We start from the raw sequence: 22362 nt of genomic DNA, 5'->3' as shown, positions 1-22362 counted from the left end.
AGATTCTTAAGTCCATTGACCCCATTTCCTCATTATCTGCTCAGATTCAACATACTCCAGGAGCTCTATCACTGAGTTTATGGGAATAACTAATTTAAACAAAGTGCACTTCTCCCTGATCAATTTAAATCATTAATTTGAGCACTTTCATGACTGATGTTTATAGTAGCAACCCAAAGCCACGTGGTTGATTGCAATAAAAGAGCACAGAGGCAGTCATTAAAAACTCTTTGCTAAGTTTTGTAAATCAGTAACCCCAAATGAATTCATCTCAGCTGTCATGATCTGTCAGTAAAAAAAATTTTTGGACAACATTGACATCAAGTGGCACGGTAGCACAGTGGTTAGCACTGCCGCTTCACAGTCCCAGGAACCTGAGTTCGATTCCCAGCTTGGGTCACTGTCTGTGTGGAGTTTGCACATTCTCCTCATGTCTGTGTGGATTTCCTCCGGGTGCTCCGGTTTTCTCCCACAGTCCAAAGGTGTGCGGGTTAGGTTGATTGGCCATGCTAATAAAATTACCTCGTAGTGTTCAGAGATGCACAGGTTAGAGGGATTAGTGGGTAAATATGTAGGGATAGGGCCTGGGGGTGGGATTGTGGTCAGTGCAGACTTGATGGGCCGAATGGCCTCTTTCTGCACTGTAGGGTTTCTATGATTTCTATGAAATCTCAATGAAGATATCTCATCCTATTTACCAATTAAAAGTGAAATTTGTACAAGCTTAAAGTCAGTGAAACATAGGATTGTTCCTTAGATAGATAACATGTTTTGAGGTCCTAAAAATGTTAGAATCCCTCAATCTTTTACTTTCTATAACATCCTCTTTTACCTTCGAAAAATAATGAATTATTATTAAACTGAAGAACCCATTGTGTTCCTTGCATACAAGCCGGTAATGTACATCACCAGCCTCCGTTGGATTACAATGCTGCTGTTTCTAAAATAGTAAGTCTTTGATGAGTCAGAACCACAAATGCACATGAGTCACGTTCCTTACTGCAAATAGGCTGTCACCATTGTTTCCAAAAGGAGAAAACAGTCTCTCCCAAAAGGCTAATAGCTACACATAGGAAGCACAGAGAAAACATTTTGTATAGTGCAGATTTGCACTATGGCTAATGTGGATATAACTATTATCTTGCAACAAGACAAGAATACAATTTGACATCATAGGTATCATTTTATGTTCTACACAAAAAAAAAATGGTGCAGTACCAGGAACCAATGTCTAAAACCATAGAACAAATTAGAACATCCAATGTTAAATAGCCGAGAAATTATATATTTCTTTCATGAGACCGCATAACATTCTGGCTGAATTCATAACATTGAACTACACTGAACTGGGTGAAGTCTTAACTGCAGCATTCTGGCACAGTGGTTAGCACTGCTGCCTCCCAGCGCCAGGGTTCTGAATTCAATTCCAGGATTGTAGAGTTTGCACACTCTCTCTGTCTACGTGGGTTTCTTTTAGGAGTCCCAGTTTTCTCCCAAAGTTCAAAGATGTGCAGGTTAGGTTGACTAGCCATGCTAAATTGCCCCTTAGTGTCAGAGGGATTAATTAACAGGCTAAATCCTTGAGGTTACAGGGATAAGGCCTGGGTGGGATTGTTGTTGATGCAGGCTTGATGGGCCAAATGGCCTCCTTCTGCACTGCAGGGATTCTATAATTCGATGAACTGAAAACACCCTAAACAAAGCTTATGAGAAGTGTAGCACGCATTAAAAGCAAATGGACAGTATTATTTTTCAAATCTTACAGAAATAAGGAATATAGAGCAGCAGAATCTTCTGCAGCAACTGGAAATTTCCTTATGGTACAAAAGCTCAACCCTCATCCTTGTGGAATCTCACAGTGACTGTAAGGACACATTACAATAAACAAAATGAGGGAGCAGTAGACCACCTTGTCTTCCCAGTCTGGTCCTCTGAAAAAGGGAGAGCTATCTAAACTCGTTATACTAGCTGAGGCACTAAATGCCATCATTCATGGTGAACAATGGATTTTGACCAGAAGCACAGAAGCTGCTGGTTAGCCTGCAACTGGGCAATGTCACATGACCTTAGTTTCTGGCCTTTGGGAAGTTTAAATACTACAATTCAGTCTGCTGTTTAAGCCCCAGCATAGAAACAAAGGTAAAGAGCAGCCTGAATCATGTCTACGCCACCTTGAAGCCATTTTTTCATGAGGATTCCTGCGATCACCTGCCAAGTAGACCAAGTCTTTGTATGCCAACTTGGTCGCACTATATTACCACCAACTTTGAATTAATTCTGCAATTGTTGCTTCAGCAAGTTGAACCTGTTCAAACTGTAGCTCCTTGGTGATAGAAATCATAGAAACCCTACAAGAAAGAAAGAGGCCATTCAGCCCATTGAGTGTGCACCGACCACAATCTCACCTAGGCCCTACCCCATATCCCTACATATTTTACCCAATAATCCCTCTAACCTAAGCATCTCAGGACACTATGGGGCAATTTTAGCATGGCCAATCAACCTAACCCGCACATTTTTGGATTGTGGGAGGAAACCAGAGCACCCAGAGGAACCCATGCAGATACAAGGAGAATGTGCGAACTCCACACAGTGATCCAACTCAGGAATCAAACCCACGTCCCTGGAGCTGTGAAGCAGCAGTGCTAACCACTGTGCTACCGTGCCATCCACTGGACTCTGACTTCCTGGAGTCAGGAATCATGTGAACTGATATCACATATTTGTGGTGCGTTTTTCTTTTAAGTTATTCACAGCTGCAAAAACTCCTCTTTCCTATCTTCTTATTGCGTGCTTGTGTTTGTGTAACCATTTCCCAGGTTTGAATGCTTAAAATAAACTATACTTCTTATTTAACCCAAAAACATTTGCCGCAGGCCATCTTAAAAATTGATCTCAGTTTGGGGAAACACGCAACAACCTATTCCAAAACTTAAAACACCTCCGCTTACAGACATGCTTGAACAGGCTTATCCAATCCTTTTGCGTGAGGGATCACTTTCCAGAACGTTTCTCACTAAAGAGACTGATGAACAAATTTCAGAAGGATAAAGTTTAGCACACAATTAAATATGAATTTCAACTAAAAATTCAAGGTAAGAAAAAATTTGCTATGCAAAACAACAATGAAAAATAAAGATGAATATTAGCATGACATGGTTGTGACATGAAAGACCCATTCCTCCCCCTTCTCTGCTCCATCCCAAACTCTTCACATCACTCACCCCCTTCTCTCCCCCCACACACTCTCCAGTCATTCACTCAGATGGCAATGGGCCCTGCTCCTGCTGCCCCACGCCCTGTCCCAGCATGCTCAGGCCTCAGCTGCCCAGCACCTCTGTTCCTTGGCACCTTTGCCCCATCCCAGGCTATACGCAATGGCACCTCTATTCTCTGCAGCTTGATCCCAGCCTTTGGCTCACTACCCCTCAACCCTACAGGCTGAGGATTAGGGGAACAGTTCCATGCAGATTCTTCCGTTCAAACTTATCAGTTTGACTAATTTATCAGAAACTGGCTCCAGGGCTAAATAAAAAGGCTGAGGGCAGTATTCGCCCTCCGGCCACAGACTGGTCAAGCCTCAGATAAACATGGGAAAATATGGAGTTCAGTTACATCTCCCTCCGTTGCCCCAACAGTGATTCGCCCGTTGTCTTTAATGAGCTCCCCTTCCTTCTTACCACTCTCAATATTAGCTTTGATATCCTTGTATCTTTTTCTATTTCCATTTTACACTTCAATACTTTTTACCCCTTCCCTTTCTTGTATTTTTCAGTAGCTCTGCTAGATTAGTACTTACTTGCAATCGTGTAAAATTTCACCTTTTGCCTGATACTGTGTGTTGACCATGGTGGCTTCACTATACAAATGCAGCATTTGTTGTTATGAGGTTTCTAATTACTTGGTATTGTACCATCGTTTGGCTGTGGTTCACTCATTAGCAGTTCAGCCCAGTCTACCACGATCAATTTAATTCTACTATTGGTGCCACTCTCCAAATGACAACAAATGCAATTAAAATATTCATAACTATTAAGGATACATTGGGATAAATTCTTCCCAGCATTGTGGAGACAAACTGCCAAAACATTGATGGGAACATTTGTAGCCTTCAAAATTGCATTGCAAGCAAGATACAGACAAATATACTACATAGGCCTATTGTAATAAAGAAAACAAAATAACCATCATGTCAATGCTAGTTTTTCCTGCAGAACAATCCAAAATGACTCCCATTGCATTGCTGCTTTCTCAAAGCCTTGCATTTTCATCAGCTTCAAATATTTATCTAATTTTCTCATTAGGAGATGCAATAAATAGTCCCTGCCCCAACGACTCCCTGTGGCAAAGCACTTTGCACAGAGAACAGTCTGAAAATAAAATTTCTCCAAACCACTCTCTTCAATCTTAATCATTTTAAATTAATAATTTATTTTCACATGACATCTTACCAAAGAAGGCATTCCAGTCTTACTTACTCTATCGCTTTCATCAATTTTAAAATCTCTACTTAGACTTCCCTGCTCCAGTATCTCAATGTCATGCTCTTAAATATATATTCTTTCCATTTCTGGCATCATCCTGCTGAATCTAAACTGTATCGGCTCCATGACTTTTACATCCTTTCTATAACAGAATATGCAAACAAGATCTGAGCAGCAGCATGACCAAGATTTTGTATGAATTGATTATTCCTCATTTTTTTTACCTCTATTTATAACATCAAAAATCCTATTGGATTTACGAATCCATAACTTTCTGAACTTGAACCTCCAGGTGTCTCTGCTCATCTTTCAGTGTCTTTCCTTTGTTAGGACGACCATATTTCTAAAACCAAATGTTGCGAAAACAGACCAACACACTCACCTTCCAAGGTGTGGAATGCACACTGATTTGATTCTGAGGACATGCAAATACCCATTTCCAGCCACCATTTATTCATCTTGTTACCCCTTTGATGTTGGTATTTTGGCTCCATAGTCGTTTCTTCAATTGTGCGGCAGCATGGGGGGTGTAGTGGTTGGCGCTGTGAAGCAGCAGTCTAAGGACCCTGAGTTCAATTCCAGCCTCAGGTCACTGCCTGTATGGAGTTTGCACATTCTTCTCCTGTCTCCGTGAATTTCCTCTGGTGCTCCGGTTTCCTCCCACACTCCAAAGATGTGCGAGCTAGGTTGATTGACCAAGCTAAATTGCCCCTTAGTGTCAGTGGGATTAACAGGGTATGAGTGGGGTTACAGGGTTAGAGCATGGGTGAGACTGCTTTTGGTGCAGGCTTGATGGGCCAGATGGCCTCCTTCTGCGCTGTAGGGATTCTATGAATTGAATTTCTCAATGAAGATGGGGGTGGGGATTAAACAGCAGAGCACGTGGACTAGAACCAAAAAGTACAATCCCTGCGAAAATTAAAGTTCACCCCATCTATGGCTGAAAACAGGAGATCAACATCCCTCCCACCAATCAGAACCAAACACACACGCTTTACTGATCAACTTCAAGGCAATTTTGGGTCACATGACTTCTGATTTGAACCCCAAATCCTTCAATAGTCAAGTTTTTCATTTGGAGATGTCTTTTATGAACTAAGAATCATCTGTGGATATTACTCGCTCGGGTCACAGTGCCTCATCCAGGCAGTGTCCCTGCAGAACCCAGTCATCCTATCCTAAATCTACAATTGCAGACTTTGATCTCCCTCTCAAAGGAAAAATTGCCTCACACTTATCAAATGTTTATCTATTTTGAGAATCTGTCAGTGCCTTTCTGTCAAATTATCTACTTTTCTATCAATCACAAATTTCAAGTTCCATACATTGTACCCAAGTTCAAATCCTATCGAGAATAAAAGCAGGGCCCAGCATGGGCCCTGGGCTAAACCACTTCAAACCTTTTCACTAGTTTAAGCACTACTCATTTATGCAAATCTTGGTTTTCAGTCAACTTTCCTTTCAAGCCATTATGGTTCCTCTTGGACCATACGTCTATTTTTCTAAAAACCATCGTGAGGCACCTGATTTGATTTATTGTCATATGCATTAGTATACAGTGAAAAGGGTGTTATCAAAAATCAGTCACTGCTGTTTTGTAGAAAAACAGTGCAAAGTGTCTATACAACAAGATCCTCAAACAGCTCACCACCATTTTCTTAAGAGCAATTTGGGATGGGCAATAAGTGCTGGCCTAGCTAGTAATGATGTGGAGATGGCAGCGTTGGACTGGGGTAAAACGGAAAGAAATCCCACACCAGTTTAAAGTCCAAACAGGTTTATTTGTAGCAAAAGCCGCAAGCTTTCGGGACAGCCTGTCCCTTCGTCAGGTGGCTGTGACTTCTGTTCGTAAAAAGGACACAAAGACACAAACTCAATTTACATGCATGATGATACGCTGCAGGAAAGGATGTCCCGAGGCTTGGTACATTGGGGAAACCATGCAGACGTTACGACAACAGATGAGTGAACACCATTCGAAAGTCACCAGGCAAGACTGTTCTCTTCCTGTTGGGGAACACTTCAGCGGTCACGGGCATTCGGCCTCTGACCTTCGGGTAAGTGTTCTCTAAGGCGGCCTTCAGGACACACAACAGCGCAGAGTCGCTGAACAGAAACCGAAAGCCAAGTTCCACACACATAAGGACAGCCTCAACCGGAATCTTGGGTTCATGTCACACTATCTGTAACCCCCACAACTTGCCTGGACTTGCAAAATCTCACTAACTTTCCTGTCTGGAAACAATACACATCTCTTTAACCTGTGCTTAAAGCTCTTTCCACTCACGTTGTCTGTGCCTTTAAGAATTGATTAGCTGCAAAGACTCACATTCCAATCATTATGCATGTAAATTGAGTTTGTGTCTTTGTGTCCTTTTTACAATCAGAACTCACAGCCACCTGACGAAGGGCCAGGCTGTCCCAAAAGCTTGCGGCTTTTGCTACAAATAAACCTGTTTGGACTTTAAACCGGTGTTGTGGGATTTCTTCTAGCTGGTAATGCCCATACCCCATGAAAGAATAAATAAATTGGATAAATAACCAGTTCAATTTTCCTGGTATAGGTCGATTTCAGAATGCTGGCTTGGACAGAGCTGCTCTTCATCAAATGATCCAAGAGATCTTTTCAGTTTCTTCAAACAGGCAGACAGAGCTCAGTGTGGCATCTCTCAAAAAGAAACTGCACATTTACAAAGTTGTTTCTAATTCTTTTGTGAATCACCTTCAATCTGTGATCTACCTTACAACAGTGACTACATTCTATTAGCTGAGTGGTACTTTGGGACATCCTGAGCTCATGAAGGATGCGGTATAATGATAGCCTTTGTCTTTTTTTTGAAATGAGACTCTAAGCCTTGCTGAACTGCAGCTGCTCAAAAGAGCACAAATTTCACCTTGGACAAGTCACAAATGAGTCCATCAGCAATTTACGTATTTCTTCAAATGTAGTACTTTGGGGATAAGAACATAAGAAATAGGAGCAGGAGTAGGCCATCTAGCCCCTCGAGCCTGCCCCGCCATTCAATAAGATCATGGCTGATCTGTCGTGGCTCAGTTCCATGTTCCTGCCCTCTCCCCATAACCCTTAATCCCCTTGCCTATCAAAAACCTATCTACCCGTGTCTTAAATATATTTAGCGAGGCAGCCTCCACCACTTCAACAGGCAGAGAATTCCAGAGATTCACCACCCTTTGAGTGAAGAAGTTCCTCCTCAACTCTGTTCTAAACCACCCCCCCCGCCCCACTTTATCTTGAGGCTGTGCCCTCTAGTCCTACTGTCCTTTGAGTGGGAAGAGCCTCTCCACCTCTATCCTATCCATCCCATTCATCATCTTATATGTCTCAATGAGATCTCCCCTCATTCTTCTATACTCTAACGAGTACAAGCCTAGTTTATTCAGCCTCTCCTCACAGTTCAACCCCCTCAACTCCGGTATCAGCCTAGTAAACCTCCTCCGCACTCCCTCCAAGGGCAAAATATCCTTGCGGATTGGAGCATAACAAGTAGGAAAAAGAAATTGAAATTCTTTTCCATTTCAAGTTGGGCCGAAGGGCCTTTTTTCATGCTGCACACCTCTATGACTATGACTGTAGACTGAACTATGTATTCCTGATAATCCACAAACCAGAATATATTTTAGATGCTTCTTATCTGATGAATGAGAAGAAAAAGTTCAGATGATTTGTAATTCCCATTCTTCAAAAAGGAAACTCTCCTAAAGGGTTCTGGTACAGTATTAAGGGAAGGTCGAAGCTTTCATGAACTGTAATGCAAGATCACAGGCAGACAACTCTATCTCAAAATTTCTAGATTCTGACAATGCATGCCTATCGCAAAGGGCCAAGATTGTTGTCACCAAGTTCTTGTTGGCTGTGCAAGTATATTACAGACTTGAATTTGCCTTGGGCATGCAACTAGAGCACAGCATGATACGTGATAAACTGCCAGCTTTAACCAAATTAGCTTTCCAGATACACTTTCAATAAGCAAATTTCTAAAACACAAACGATGAAAAATCCCTGAAAGAGAAACACAAAAAGTAGATTCCAAGATCTTCATGGGAAATTAAATTCCAGGGAATGAATCAGGCCAGCCTCTAACTGACAAACCTGTCTGACCGAAATGGGATAAACCATCTTCCAAGATGACCAAATTTAAGTCAATCATCAATTGCATTAAACAGACTAGATTCTCCTTAGAGAAATGGTCTTGAAAGACTTAAAGTAACAGATGCATACTAAAGGTCTTGTTCATAGATAATACATTATCTGAAGTGCATCATACACAAGCAGAACTACCTCGCATCACTAATTTCCATTACTACCCCCTGGTGAAGTATTGTGCAGCTTTGACTACATCTGGTCCAGATAAAGTTAAATGAAGCACGTGTGGAATAAAACTACAGAACCTAAAAAAAAATCCAATACTGATCAAACACATTCCTAATGCTAATTATTTCCCACATCTTATATAGCATCATTATGTAGCACCATACAACGATAACAACAATGACCTTCTCAGGCAATTGGGGATAGGCAATAATTGTTGTTCAGGAACTACGAAAAAAATGTGCATTAAATCCCTTGTCAGTCTAACTAGTTACGTCTGTATCGGGAAGTCTAAAGATTTTATAACCTGATCACCTTTTGCTTGCCACGCAAATGCACCTAATTGGGGGGAGGGCAGAGAGGGTTGGAAACAAAGAAAAAGGTAAAGAAGTTCAGCGATCAACCCAAATCTACAGAATTTTTTTTTCAAACTGTGAAATAACTGCTTTGTCAGATCAACACTCAGTACTCTTTCAAGCAACAATTGAAGAAGATGCTCTGAATATAACCACAAGTAGACAGGCCTGGAGAATATAGGATTGGATTTCATGTATGAACAAAAAAGAAGTAGATATAATCTAAATTATATATCAAGCTAAACAGTAAGAGAGCTTCTGAGCTCCATTTATATTCTGCCTCTCAAATAATGTTGATCTGCTAACAGATCTAAATTGGTCTACTTAGATTACAATTTTAAATCCGTCAAAGTAATGATCTTCATTTATTGTGCAGTGATGCCCAATCTGTGTATTTAGAGTGTTTACAGACCTTTAAATGAACCAACATGTACACTATGCAACCACACTACATTACAGCTCAACCATTACAGAATATACATAAGAACATAAGAAATAGGAGCAGGAGTAGGCCATCTAGCCCTTCGAGCCTGCCCCGCCATTCAATAAGATCATGGCTGATCTGTCGTGGCTCAGTTCCACTTTCCCGCCCTCTCCCCATAACCCTTAATCCCCTCGCTTATCAAAAACCCATCAACCCGTGTCTTAAAAATATTTAGCAAGGCAGCCTCCACCACTTCAACGGGCAGAGAATTCCAGAGATTCACCACCCTTTGAGTGAAGAAGTTCCTCCTCAACTCCGTTCTAAACCATCCCCCCTTTATCTTGAGGCTGTGCCCCCTAGTCCTACTGTCCTTTCTGAGCGGGAAGAGTCTCTCCACCTCTATCCTATCCATCCCATTCAACATCTTATATGTCTCAATGAGATCTCCCCTCATTCTTCTAAACTCTAACGAGTACAAGCCTAGTTTATTTAGCCTCTCCTCATAGCTCAACCCCCTCAACTCCGGCATCAGCCTAGTAAACCTCCTCTGCACTCCCTCCAAGGCCAAAATATCCTTGCGTAAGTGCGGCGACCAAAACTGCACACAGTACTCCAGCTGCGGTCTCACCAGTGCCCTATACAGCCGCAGCAAGACCTCCCTACTTTTATATTCAATCCCCCTCGCTATGAAGGCCAGCATCCCATTCGCCTTCCTGACCACCTGCAGGCTGGGTTTTTGCGACTCATGCACAAGGACCCCGAGGTCCCTCTGCACCGTCGCCTGCTGCAGTTTTTCGCCACGTAAGTAATAGTCCTTCCTACCATTATTCCTACCAAAGTGGACCACCTCGCACTTGCCAACATTAAATTCCATTTGCCAGTTCCTGGCCCATTCGCCCAGCCTATCTAGATCCTTCTGCAGACTCTCCACACCCTCCGCGCAATTTGCCGTTCCACCAATCTTGGTGTCATCAAATATGGTCATTTTTTTTTACAGTTTGCAAGCTAGTTAATTGATCAAAAAGCTGAACAAATCAGAATAATTCTCTCCATCCACAGTTCTAAAATTAAAAACAAATTGGAAATGAGTTCTGCTAAACTGGGCTTGTTTTGCAAAATCCCCACATAGTAGATCACCATTATCATCAATCTATTGCAGGCATTGCCCCAATAGCTGCACATCTAGTGAAGCTACAGCACAGGGCTATATGCACCAGAGAAGAGAGATAGAGTTTTATTGACAAAGCTAAGCTGTCAAGACAATAGATCAGAGCGAAACTCTGCAATTCTGCCACATCCAGTCATGAATGGTGATGAACACTTAAACCACCAGCAGGAGGAGGCAGTTACATGACCATGCAGGTACCTGCAATCTCTACCACCTATGGGAGGAGGACAAGGACAGCAAATGCATGAGAATACAATCACCTGCAAGCTCGCCAAGTCACAACTAATTTGAAAATATATCAGCATTTTTTCATCATTGCTTGGTCAACATCCTGAAACTCACTTTCAAACAGCACTATGGGAGCACCAAAATCATACAAACAACGGTTCAAGAAGGCTCACCACCAACTTCAAGGGCCATTAGTTAATAAATGTCAGCAGTACTCGCACCGAATGAAAAAAATAAAACAAATCATTAGAGGTCATTCGTCAATAATAATGGATTTCTAACAGTAAAAAGTGCTCCAAAACTAACAATGGAAACTATATTTTAATTGGGGCTAAATATTTATCTGTGGAATACAATGGCCTTTATTGTATCTTATCTGCAAATCTACTGCTGTAACTGAGAAGCAGATTACGAAATGCTGCAAAAGGTCAAACCAGAGAAGATAATCAAAATGTATTGGAGAGATCCAGAGAAGTAGCAGCAGACATTTATTGCTCCGGTACTCTCAAAAAGCAGCAACAAAAGCATGCCACATCTATTTTAAACTATACGATAACACATGGAAGCTGATAATATCACTTACACGCACTACCAACATTTGGGCGATGAATTCACTAGTAGGGACAATTGCTAAAAATATTTAAACTGTCTTAGCAAAGTAGTAGGAAACAGGTGGATGTTCGTCTCCAAGTCTGACAAAGCTTAGGGTTATTTGCAAAATCTAGTACAAATTACCATTGAAGTCTCACTCAAAGTAGCCATTAAGATAAATGTTTTAAAGGAGCGGCACAATGGTTAACATTGCTGCCTCAGTGCAGTGGGGCTGGATTGGTGGGGGTGGGGGGGGGGGGGGGGGGGGGGGGGGGGCGGCGGCACTGTCTGTGGCATCTGCACATGACCCTATGTCTGCGTAGTTTTCCTCCGGGTGCTCCGGTTTCCTCTCACTGTCCAAAGATGTGCGGGTTAGGTGGATTTGTCATGCTAAATTGCCCATTAGTGCCAGGGGATTAGCTTGCGTAAAACCTTGGGTTATGGGGATAGGGCCTGGGTGGGATTGTGCTCAGTGCAGATTTGATGGGCTGAATGGCCTCATTCTGCACTGTAGGATTCTATAAAATTTGCTAGTGTAGGAAAAGATGTTGTTGAGGTTGGGAAGTACATCATGCCATGCCTAAACAAGGTGTGCTTGGTGGCAACACTGAAAAATTCAAAAGTACTCTATTTCCCCACATTGACACTATTTATCTTCATCAGCATTCTTTTGCAAGACAACTTTTTTAAAAAAACACAAATCATACATTGCAGCATTTTGAGAAACTATATAAAATCTCTTCAAAGTTGTACTTACTTGTCATCAAAAGCCCGTTTCCAAAATTCAGCAGCATCTGCTTTTGTGATACGAAAGTTGTCGCCCTGAAAATGGCCAGAAGGGAAGATGGCCTTGATTTCTGCCAGCATGTGACTAAAGATGAGTGACAGCTTTGTAAGATTCCTCCTGGGGGAAAAAAAGCAGTGCATCAGAAGACAAGACAGTTCAACCCACCTCCAAAATCAAATATTTATGCATCACACACTTTGAAATTCAAAAAGAAAATCTCAACAAGAGCACAAAGCTGTGCAATTTTCAAATTTTGTGCATTATTGAGGAAACAGTTGGTAAATTTAAAAAGCTCATAACACAAAGAGACACAGTAAGCTACCAGCTTTATACTGTACAGTCTATATATAACTAAATCTTTAGGACTGAATACTATTACAATGAAATACCACTAAAAATTCAACACCACTGTTACAAATACAAGTCTTGTTATCAGCAGAAAGTACAGATTGGTTCACACATTTGAATAAACGTTAAAAAAATGGAAGATCACATCATCTGACTGAGAAGACCAAGTTCAAATTACTGAATATTTAAGAAGATAATCAAACTCATATGCGCACAAGCATATTAAACCAGATGGACTCCCATTTATATCTCAATATTATTGCATTTCTCATATATAATTAGTCAACTGATAAGTAAAAGTGAAATGTACCTATTTGGAACAAACTAAAGGCTGATGTTCTAAGAGAGCAAGATCTTAGGAACTTCATTGATCATGAAAACAAAAAATAGATGTCAGAGAATGCTTAGTATTCTTGTTTATTGTAAAATTTTAATGCTGGATTTAAAAATATTTTTGATTTATTATTGTCGCATGTATTAACAGAATGAGAAGTATTGTTTTTTGCACGCTGTACAGTCAGAGAGAAGAAAATGAGAAGTGCAGAAGACAGTGTTGCAGTCATAGCTAGGGTGTAGCGAAAGTTCAACTTAATGCAAGATAAGTCCCTTCAAAAGTTTGATGGCAGCAGGGAAGAAGCTGTTCTCGAGTCGAGGTTGGTAAGTGACCTCAGACTTTTGTATCTTTTTCCCAACGGAAGGTGGAAGACAGAATGTCCAGGGTGCATGGGGTTCTTAATTATGCTGGCTGCTTTGCCAAGGTAGCAGGAAATGTAGACAAAGTCAATGAATGGGAGGCTGATTTGCGTAATGGATTGGGCTACATTCGCGACCTTTTGTAGTTTTTTTGCAGTCTTGGGCAGAGCAGGAGCCATACCAAGCTGTGATACAGACAATGTTTTCTATGGTGCATCCGTAAAAGTTGGTGAGTGTTGTAGATGACATGCCAAATTTCCTTGGTCTTCTGAGAAAGTAGAGGCACTGGTGGCCTTTCTTGACTGTAGTGATGGCATGGGAGGGACCAGGACAGATTGTTGGTGATCCAGACACCTAAAAACTTGAAGCTCTTGACCCTTTCCACTTCGTTCCCGTTGATGTAGGCGGGGCAACTTTTTCATAACTTTTCACAATATAACGATTTGGAGGAAGGAACTGAAGGCACTGTTGCTAAGTTTGCAGATGATACAAAGATATGAAGAGGGACAGGGAGTATTAAGCAGGGGGGTACAGAAGGACTTGAACAGGTTAGGAGAGTGAGCAAAGAAGTGGCAGATGCAATACAATGTGGAAAGATGTGAGGTTATGCACTTTGAAAGGAGGAATGAAGGCTTAAACTATTTTATAAATGGAAAAATGCTTAGGAAATCAGAAATCAGAAAGGCTTGGGAGTCGTTGTTCAAGATTCTCAAGGTTAATGTGCAAGTTCAGTCAGCAGTTAAGAAAGCAAACGTAATGTTAGCATTCATATCAGGAGGGCTAGAATACAAGAACAGGGGATGCACTTTTGAGACTGTACAAGGCTCTGGTCAGACTCCATTTGCAGTATTGCAAACGGTTTTGGGCCCCATATCCAAGGAAGTGTGTGCTGGTCTTAAAGCGTCCAGAGAAGATTCACAAGAATGATCCCTGGGATGAAGAGCTTGTCGTATGAGGAATGGTTGAGAAGTCTAGGTCTGTACTCGTTGGAGTTTAGAAGGATGAGTGGGGGAGGTTTTATTGAAACTTACAGGATACTGCGAGGCCTGGATAGAGTGGATGCAGAGAGGCTATTTCCACTAGTAGGAAAAACTAGAACCAGTGGGCATAATCTCAGACTAAAGGGACGATCCTTTAAAACAGAGATAAGGAGGAATTTCTTCAGCCAGGGAGTGGTGAAACGGGCGAGCAAGTGGAGCTGAGTCCACAAAAAGATCAGTCATGATCTTACCGAATGGCGGAGCAGGCTCGAGGGACCAGATGGCCTATGCCTGCTCCTCATTCTTATGTTCTTAGGCGAATTTGTGGAACTCTTTGCTGCAGGAGGCTGTGGAGGCCTGGTCGTTGAGTGTCTTTAAGGCAGAGGTAGATAGGTTCTTGACTAATAAGGGGATCAGGAGTTATGGGGAAAAGACAGAAGAATGGGAATGAGAAGAGTATTAGCCATAACTGAATGGCAGAGCAGACCCGATGGGCTGAATGGCCTAATACTGCTCCAATGTCTTATGGTCTAACACAAATGATGGTTTGCATCTATTTAGCAACATTGGAATTAAATATCAAGGCACTGAAGACAATAGAAAAGCAACAGGAAAACACCATTCATCCCTCACATGGAGGTACTCTACAGCACATTTGGAACAGCAGTCATGGTTTAAGCTTGTTTTACAAATAAAATCCAAAATACCAAATAAGCAACAATAAAAACTGAAAAGTCAATGTAGAAATCAAAATTCATAGCATTTTCTGATTCTTGTTTTGCAACACAGATTTTATACAGCATGTGACCAAGACTTCACTCCATATTAACAAAATTAATTAAGCACATTTGTTGCCAAAGTTCCATTCCGACTGATCTTGTATGCTAACGTATTGCCATTGCTTTGTGTGGCGTCTCCATTTTAATTTACTCTTCCATGCCATCATCCCATCTCTAGATGCCCCAGGAATTGTTGGAAGAAGGGCCCAACATTAGTGGAGGTCAGAGCAGATGAATGGATTGAAGCTGGAACAATGAGGCCCGAAACCATGGTAGGAAATGAGTGCTGGGGCACCATGAACAGAAGGTAGGAGTAAAGCAATTGGTAAATTTGCAGAATTCACGATGCAGGAGTGAAAAAAAGTTCAAAGAGTTTGAAGCATCTGTATGGGTTGGGTAAAGGAGTGACAAGAGTGTGACTGGTTACAGAAGGATTATGTAACAGCCCAACAAATCATGAGAGTACGCTTCCCATGAGCATCCAGTGTGAAAACATTTCCATTGGCGGGAGCTAGAGTTCCAAGCAGATCAAGCAGCTTGGTGGCATTGCTGCTTCACAGCGCTAGGGACCCAAGTTCAATTCCTGGCTTGGGTCGCGGTCTTTGCAGAGTTTGCACATTCTCCCCATGTCTGCACAGGTTTGCTCCGGTTTCCTCCGACAGTCCAAAAGACATGCCAGTAATGTGCATTGACCATGACAGTACTCTAAAATATATCCAACGGAACTACACATGCTTCAAGGTTCCCACCAACAAAAATGACCACCACAATAGGACTCAGCAGCACAGCACAACTAAGAACAAAACCTCTTCACTCCTTATCTACAAGTATTGGAACATAATTGTATTTGTGAAAATCTTTCTCATCATGAAATGAGCTTACAGCAATAAAAATCACTTGTCATTTTGGTTATGCACTTTACTACAAATACAGTTCATGATCAGCTGACACAGAACATGGAGGTCAAAATCTATGTGCAAAGATGCAAAAGATTACCAACACACTATCACACATCTGCAACTTCAAGATCATTACCTTGATCAAATTTAATTTCTGCTCAATTTTAAAATCACTCATGTAAGTAAATATCAATTAGAGATATGTTGCACTTGTACTGTGGTTCTGTTCCTTTCTCCTACAAATGATTTTAGCACAATATGTTGTCACAAAACATACTAACAATTTCAAATCCGCCAGCTGGAAACCTGAATGTTTTTAAAACAGAGACTGAAGTGTGACTGGAGCCACAACCAAAGATGGATGCACAATTTGCATCATGGTACCTTCCACATTCCAACCTCGCATATGGATATATTTACATTAGTGCCTTGAAAGTGAACAACTGACTAATTCATATGCACATAGGTTCCCTTCATGCATTTAAATAAGGTCTCTCTTGATTATCAAGATTTTTTGGCAACTGCCAAAACCTTTAATTTGTAAGAAGTCTTCATTACCCACTTTTCATTTTCAATTTGCATCACCTCTTCGATCCAAGAGATGCTATGAGATTAATACCCAGGACAGTTTGTTTGTATTCTTTTGCATCTCTGCATATAGATTTTGACCTCCATATTCTGTGTCAGCTGATCTTGAACTGTATTTGTAGTAAATGCATAACCAAAATAGCTAACGATTTTATTGCCGTAAGCTCATTTCATGATGAGAAAATTGCATTTGCAAAAATCTATGTTCCGTAGTACTACTTGTAGATAAGGAGCAAAAAGGTTTTGTTCTTAGTTGTGCTGTTGTGAGTCCTATTGTGGTGTCGTTTTTGTTGGTGGGAACTTTGAAGCATGCGTAGTTCTGTTGGATGTATTTCAGAGTACTGTCACAGATGCTTAACTAAGTTTATTTATCAATGTCAATGAAAATCCTACGTCTGCCAAAACCCCATCAAATATAATGACATGAGGGGAACCACATATCCTGTCTCCATCAAGACAATCACCTGGGCTACTCAGCTGACTAGAGAGGAATCATTAAAACTAATCATTTTGGACATTGAAACCCTGGCTTTAAGGGGATTCCCAAACACAAACTTATCAAGTTACAATGGAATGCACTAGCCATGACTTCGTTTGAATCACTGTGTGGCAGTCATGTGACACACATTACACCCCATGTGTGTCAAGCATCTGCTTTCCCTGCAGGGCAAGACAAATAGTCAAAAGCGCTGTAAAAAGATGATTCGATGAGGTCCTTTTCTCTCAGCTTAGAAATTTTAGAACCTTGTTTGTTGACTGTGATGACCCAGGTGTTGTAGACAGAGACTTCTTAAAGGAAGTCAAACCAACACTACTGTCTCCAGGTGTACAGACAAATTGTCTCAAATGAGGAAAAACAATGGGAAGCTGAAAAGTACACTTCCTTAATCTATCTTCCCCACTCTGTAATCTATTTGTGAACATGTGAACTTCTAGTGTGTTCATGCACATGAAATCCAGACAGTATTTTGTTAAAACTATCCTCTTTGTTAAGATTCAAGAAAACCTGCCTGGTTGTCTTTACAATCAGCTGTTAAACAGTTCAACAGTCACCAAATTGGCAAGTATATCATTTTTCAAAAAAAAAGAAATCCTGTCACAGTCAAACGAGGGATGGGAAAAGAAGGAAGCCATTCAACTCCATCGCAACTAATCTTAACGCCATCAACAAAAAAGAGAATGGATTAAAAACTTTAAAAAGATGCATGTAAATATTTCAATAAGGGTGCTTACAGTTTTGAGAAACTACAAGTGAGCTTGTCCCGGGTACTGGTCTCAGCACCTCTTAGATCGAAGAGACTATGCAAATTGAAAATGAAAAGTGAATAGTGAAGACTTCTTACAAATTAAAGGTTTTGGCAGTTGCCCGAAAATCTTGATAATAAAGAGAGACCTTGTTTAAATGCATGAAGTGAACCCACGCACATGCGAATTAGTCAGTTGTTCACTTTCAAGGCACTAATGTAAATATATCCTTTACCCCTATTTACCCATTTCTAGTGTGTTCACATTACTCACGTATTGCATAAATAGTTCAAGGACCACATGAAGATCCGGGGACAAAAAAAAACAAGAATTCTTAAACTGCCTAAATAAATATAAACGTAGGGCTTCTGGATAAATTTGAACAGACTGCAGAAACGTTATGTCTACAGTACAAAGCTGCCTCAACTTTGGCATGCTTCTTCAGTATGGAGAAGAGGGCATACAAAGAAGCTGTGGGAAACGACATCTTCACAATATAGTGGGCCTTGTAATTCTAACAGGCTGTGGCACAATCTCATGCCTAAAATGCGTCAATTTGATAGCACAAAACCTCCTAGGTCAGATGGAAAGCCAGAAAATATTTGAAGTGAAAACAGTGACATCTGAAAGAAAAAAAATGCAAAAACTGCACTGGACACCCCTGCAAGGAATGATTCCACTTCTAGGAAGTAGTCGGGGCAGAAATAAGGCAGAAATTCCATCCCTCTCAGCATAAACCTTGTGGCACCACACTTACTAAATTTAGTCCTCTCAAAACTTTCATTACTGGCAAGGATCACTGTAGAACCAGCAGAAATAACACTACGGAAATTAATGTTGCAGAAGAACCACTAACTTTATGAATTTTGCAAGGATTTTGAGATTAGTAGCATGGTCTTGTATGGTTTATTAAAAAAGTAGACTTTGTGGTGTAATTGCATCATTAAATTAATCTACAGAAGGGAACTTTTCTTATAATCTTAAGTACTGGCAAATTCAGAATCAGTGATCAAAAGACAAACGGGATAGTGGAGTATCACCAAAAGTTTTTTTTAAATTGCAGTGTTTTTTTTGGGTGAATTCACCAAACAGTATGTTACTCAGCCATATAGATCCAGGAAGGTTTCAAATTAAATTCTCAAGTTTGTTAATCTCAAAGTACTGGTTTGGTCTCAGCACTTCTAATCAAGTAGGATCACTGGTCACCATTCAGTGACCCTTACTGGAAAACTATACGTGTAAATATCAGAGGGTGCTGAGTCAATCCTTTAATGACTCAATTGAGCATTTCTAACGCTCAATTTACATATTTAAGAACATTAATTTGTGTAAGGTATTTGAAAACTGCAACAACCATTGGAATTTGTGACAAATGGTGCTCCTCAGGGATCAGTGCTGGGACCTTTGCTGTTTGTAATATAAAAAATGATTTGGAGGAAAATGTAACTGGTTTGATTAGTAAGTTTGCGGACAACACAAAAATTAGTGGAATTGCGGATAGCGATGAGGGCCGTCAGAGGATATGGATCAGTTGAAGATTTGGGCAGAGAGATGGCAGAAGGAGTTTAATTCGGACAACAGAGAGGTAATGCATTTTGGAAGGTCTAATGCAGGTTTGGAAATCTCCAGTAGAATGGTAAAACTCTTAAGAGTATTGATAGGCAGAGGGACCTGGATGTACAGGTACACAGGGCACTGAAAGTGGCAACTCAGATGGAGAAGACAGTCAAGAAGGCATATGGCATGCTTGCCTTCATCAGCCAGGGCACCGAGTTTAAAAATTGGCAAGCCATGTTGCAGTTTTATAGAACCTTAGTTAGGCCGCACTTGGAATATAGTGTTCAATTCTGGTCACACACTACCAGAAGGATGTAGAAGCTTTGGAGAGAGTACAGAAAAGATTTACCAGGATGTTACCTGATATGGAGGGTGTTAGCTTTGAGGAGAGGTTGGAAAAACTTGGTTTGTTCTCACTGGAACGATGGAGGTTGAGGGACAACCTGAGAAGTCTACAAGATTATTGCAGGCATGGACAGAGTGGATAGTCAGAAGCTTTTTTCCCCCAGAGTGGAACAGTCAATTACTAGGGGGCATAGGTTTAAGATGCAAGGGGCAAAGTTTAAAAGGTGATGTACGTGGCAAAGTTTTGTTTTTTTTAAAACAGAAGGCGGGTGGGTGCCTGGAACTCACTGCCGGGGGAGGTAGTGGAAGCGAATACAATAGTGACTTCTAAGGGGCGTTTTGATAAGTACATGACTAGGATGGGAATAGAGGGATATGGTCCTGGAAGAGTAAGGAGTTTCAGTTCAGTCTGGCAGTATGGTCGGTACAGGCTTGGAGGACCGAAGGACTTGTTCTTGTGCTGTAATTTTCTTTGTTCAAATGGGAGAATTTCTCCAACCGTAAATTTGTTTTCTCTGCTGAACAAAGAGAATTAGTAAATTCATTTAAGCCAACATAGGTTTTCTGTCTGAGACTAGAAATTTTACTTAACAGACAACAACAAATTAATTGAGAGTATTATGCTGAAATAGGGATGGTGAAATAGCAGAAATTCACTGACATTTTGTACAAATGAATTGAGGATATGCAGAAGGAAAATTAACATCTCAAAATACAGGCACAAATGTAGGTGTCACTGGGAAGGGCAGCATTTGCTGTCCAACCCTAATTGCCCTCAAGAAGGTGGTGGTGAATACTGGAACATTTACACAACATTTTTTCAGACAATATACTGTATGAACTGTTAATAAGGAAACAAAATATTTTATGGTGTTTTTTTTTGAGTACTCTACTGCGCTTCAAAATCATTAACAAATGCAAAATGCCATTTTGTCCTATTAAAAACTACAGTTTATTTGATGCGTCACAGAGGATTTATTAACAAAATAAAAGCCCAATAAATTTAAGTGGCAGTACAGTACAAGATTGGCTCAATACCACGAAGCAGAGGCTGTAGCAGGTGGGTGCTTCTTTGACTCAAAAGGTGGATTGCAGTGGTGTTCACCATTTGGGTTCATTACTCTTACATTTTTATAAACTACCTATTTTCAGGTATAGGAAGCAACAATATAGATGATACAAATATGGCAACCTAAAAGATCACGGGGTTTCAAACTGCAATGTATGAAACATCTCTGGGTTTGTGCAGTATTTGTTGTCTGGTGTGGATTTAGTCTACTGCAAACGTGTCTATTTCTTAAAAAAAAATCAATTTCAGTGTGTCTGTGGTTAAAGGAAATAGAAGGTTTGGATATTTTCCAGTTGATGTTTGCTTTGCCGGTTATATTTTTCCCTGATGCTGGGGCATACAGCATAGCCCAGGAATAAACCAGCAGTTTTTTTTGTATTCGCTCATGGGATGTGTCACTGGAAACAACTAGCATTTATTATCCGCTCCTAACGGCCCTTGAGAAAGTGGTGGTACATCATCTTGAACCCCATTAGGTATACTTGTTAGTGTTAGGGAGGAAATGTCAAGATTACAACTTCATGACAGAGAAGGAATGATGACATAGAATGACTTATGGCTTGGAGTGGAACTTGCAGGTGACAGCATTCTCAGGTGTCTAGTGCCTCTTCCTTCTAAATTGCAGTGGTCACACATTTGGAGGGTGCTATTGAAGGAACCTGGGCAAGTTGCAGCAGTTCATCTCTTCGATGGACAAAGGCAGCTACATTCAACCAGCTTTTTGAACTTCCATGTATGGGTCTGCGGTTTCCTTGCAGAGTTTGTACTCTTACGATGAATTTGGAGCCAGCAGTATTCCTCACTAAATATTTGGAGCCAGCAGTTTTCCTCGCTAAATATATTTAAGACGCGGGTAGATCGGTTTTTGGTAGGCAAGGGGATTAAGGGTTATGGTGAGAAAGCGGGAAAGTGGAACTGAGCCACTTCAGATCAGCCATGATCTTGTTGAATGGTGGGGCAGGCTCGAAGGGATAGATGGCCTACTCCTGCTCCTATTTCTTATGTTCTTATGTTTTATCACCTGGAGCAGTGCACTGTCTAGGACAAAGAGACCATAATCCACACTAACCTGGCTTTTTGTCTGGAGAAAAAAGAGACTACCCAGTAACTTTCAGTGATTTCCCAAGGCTACAGGATGGAAACAGGTTTCCAGATGGAGGAACAAAAGACTGCTGACCTGCTATTTAACCATCCCTATTTCAGCATTATTCCCTGGGATACTCCCACATCTCCAAGCTGGCTTTTCCTGAAAAGAGCTGATCCTTCCAGATTGTGCAAGGAGTTAGGTAGAGTCAGTAGGACTGGACCATATAGTGTGTGCTGGAAGACTGCTGGAAACGCCACCAATTTATGCAAAAAATCCATATTTTTTAAACTAATTCACCACATCACAAAATCAGAGAATCTACACTTCATTTAGCATTCCGTTAATAAAATATATAATGTGTGACAGTGAGATTAAACTTTATTAGTGTTGCAAGTAGGCTTACA

The 22362-nt window shown here is 40.9% G+C and overlaps 1 protein-coding gene across 1 annotated transcript in view; it reads right to left on the bottom strand.

The window, feature by feature from the left end:
- The window catches only part of cblb (Cbl proto-oncogene B, E3 ubiquitin protein ligase), a 189449-nt gene that overhangs the window by 83718 nt on the left and 83369 nt on the right, over positions 1-22362 (bottom strand). Inside the window, exon 2 of the mRNA XM_080203484.1 lies at positions 12339-12485. Coding sequence (XP_080059610.1) covers positions 12339-12485 — 147 coding nt within the window. The remainder of the gene's footprint in view (positions 1-12338; positions 12486-22362) is intronic.

Source organism: Carcharhinus amblyrhynchos, chromosome 15, assembly GCF_965287045.1.
Source record: "Carcharhinus amblyrhynchos chromosome 15, sCarAmb.v2.hapA, whole genome shotgun sequence".
Taxonomy (NCBI): domain Eukaryota; kingdom Metazoa; phylum Chordata; class Chondrichthyes; order Carcharhiniformes; family Carcharhinidae; genus Carcharhinus; species Carcharhinus amblyrhynchos.
This window is presented reverse-complemented; position numbering and strand designations above follow the sequence as displayed.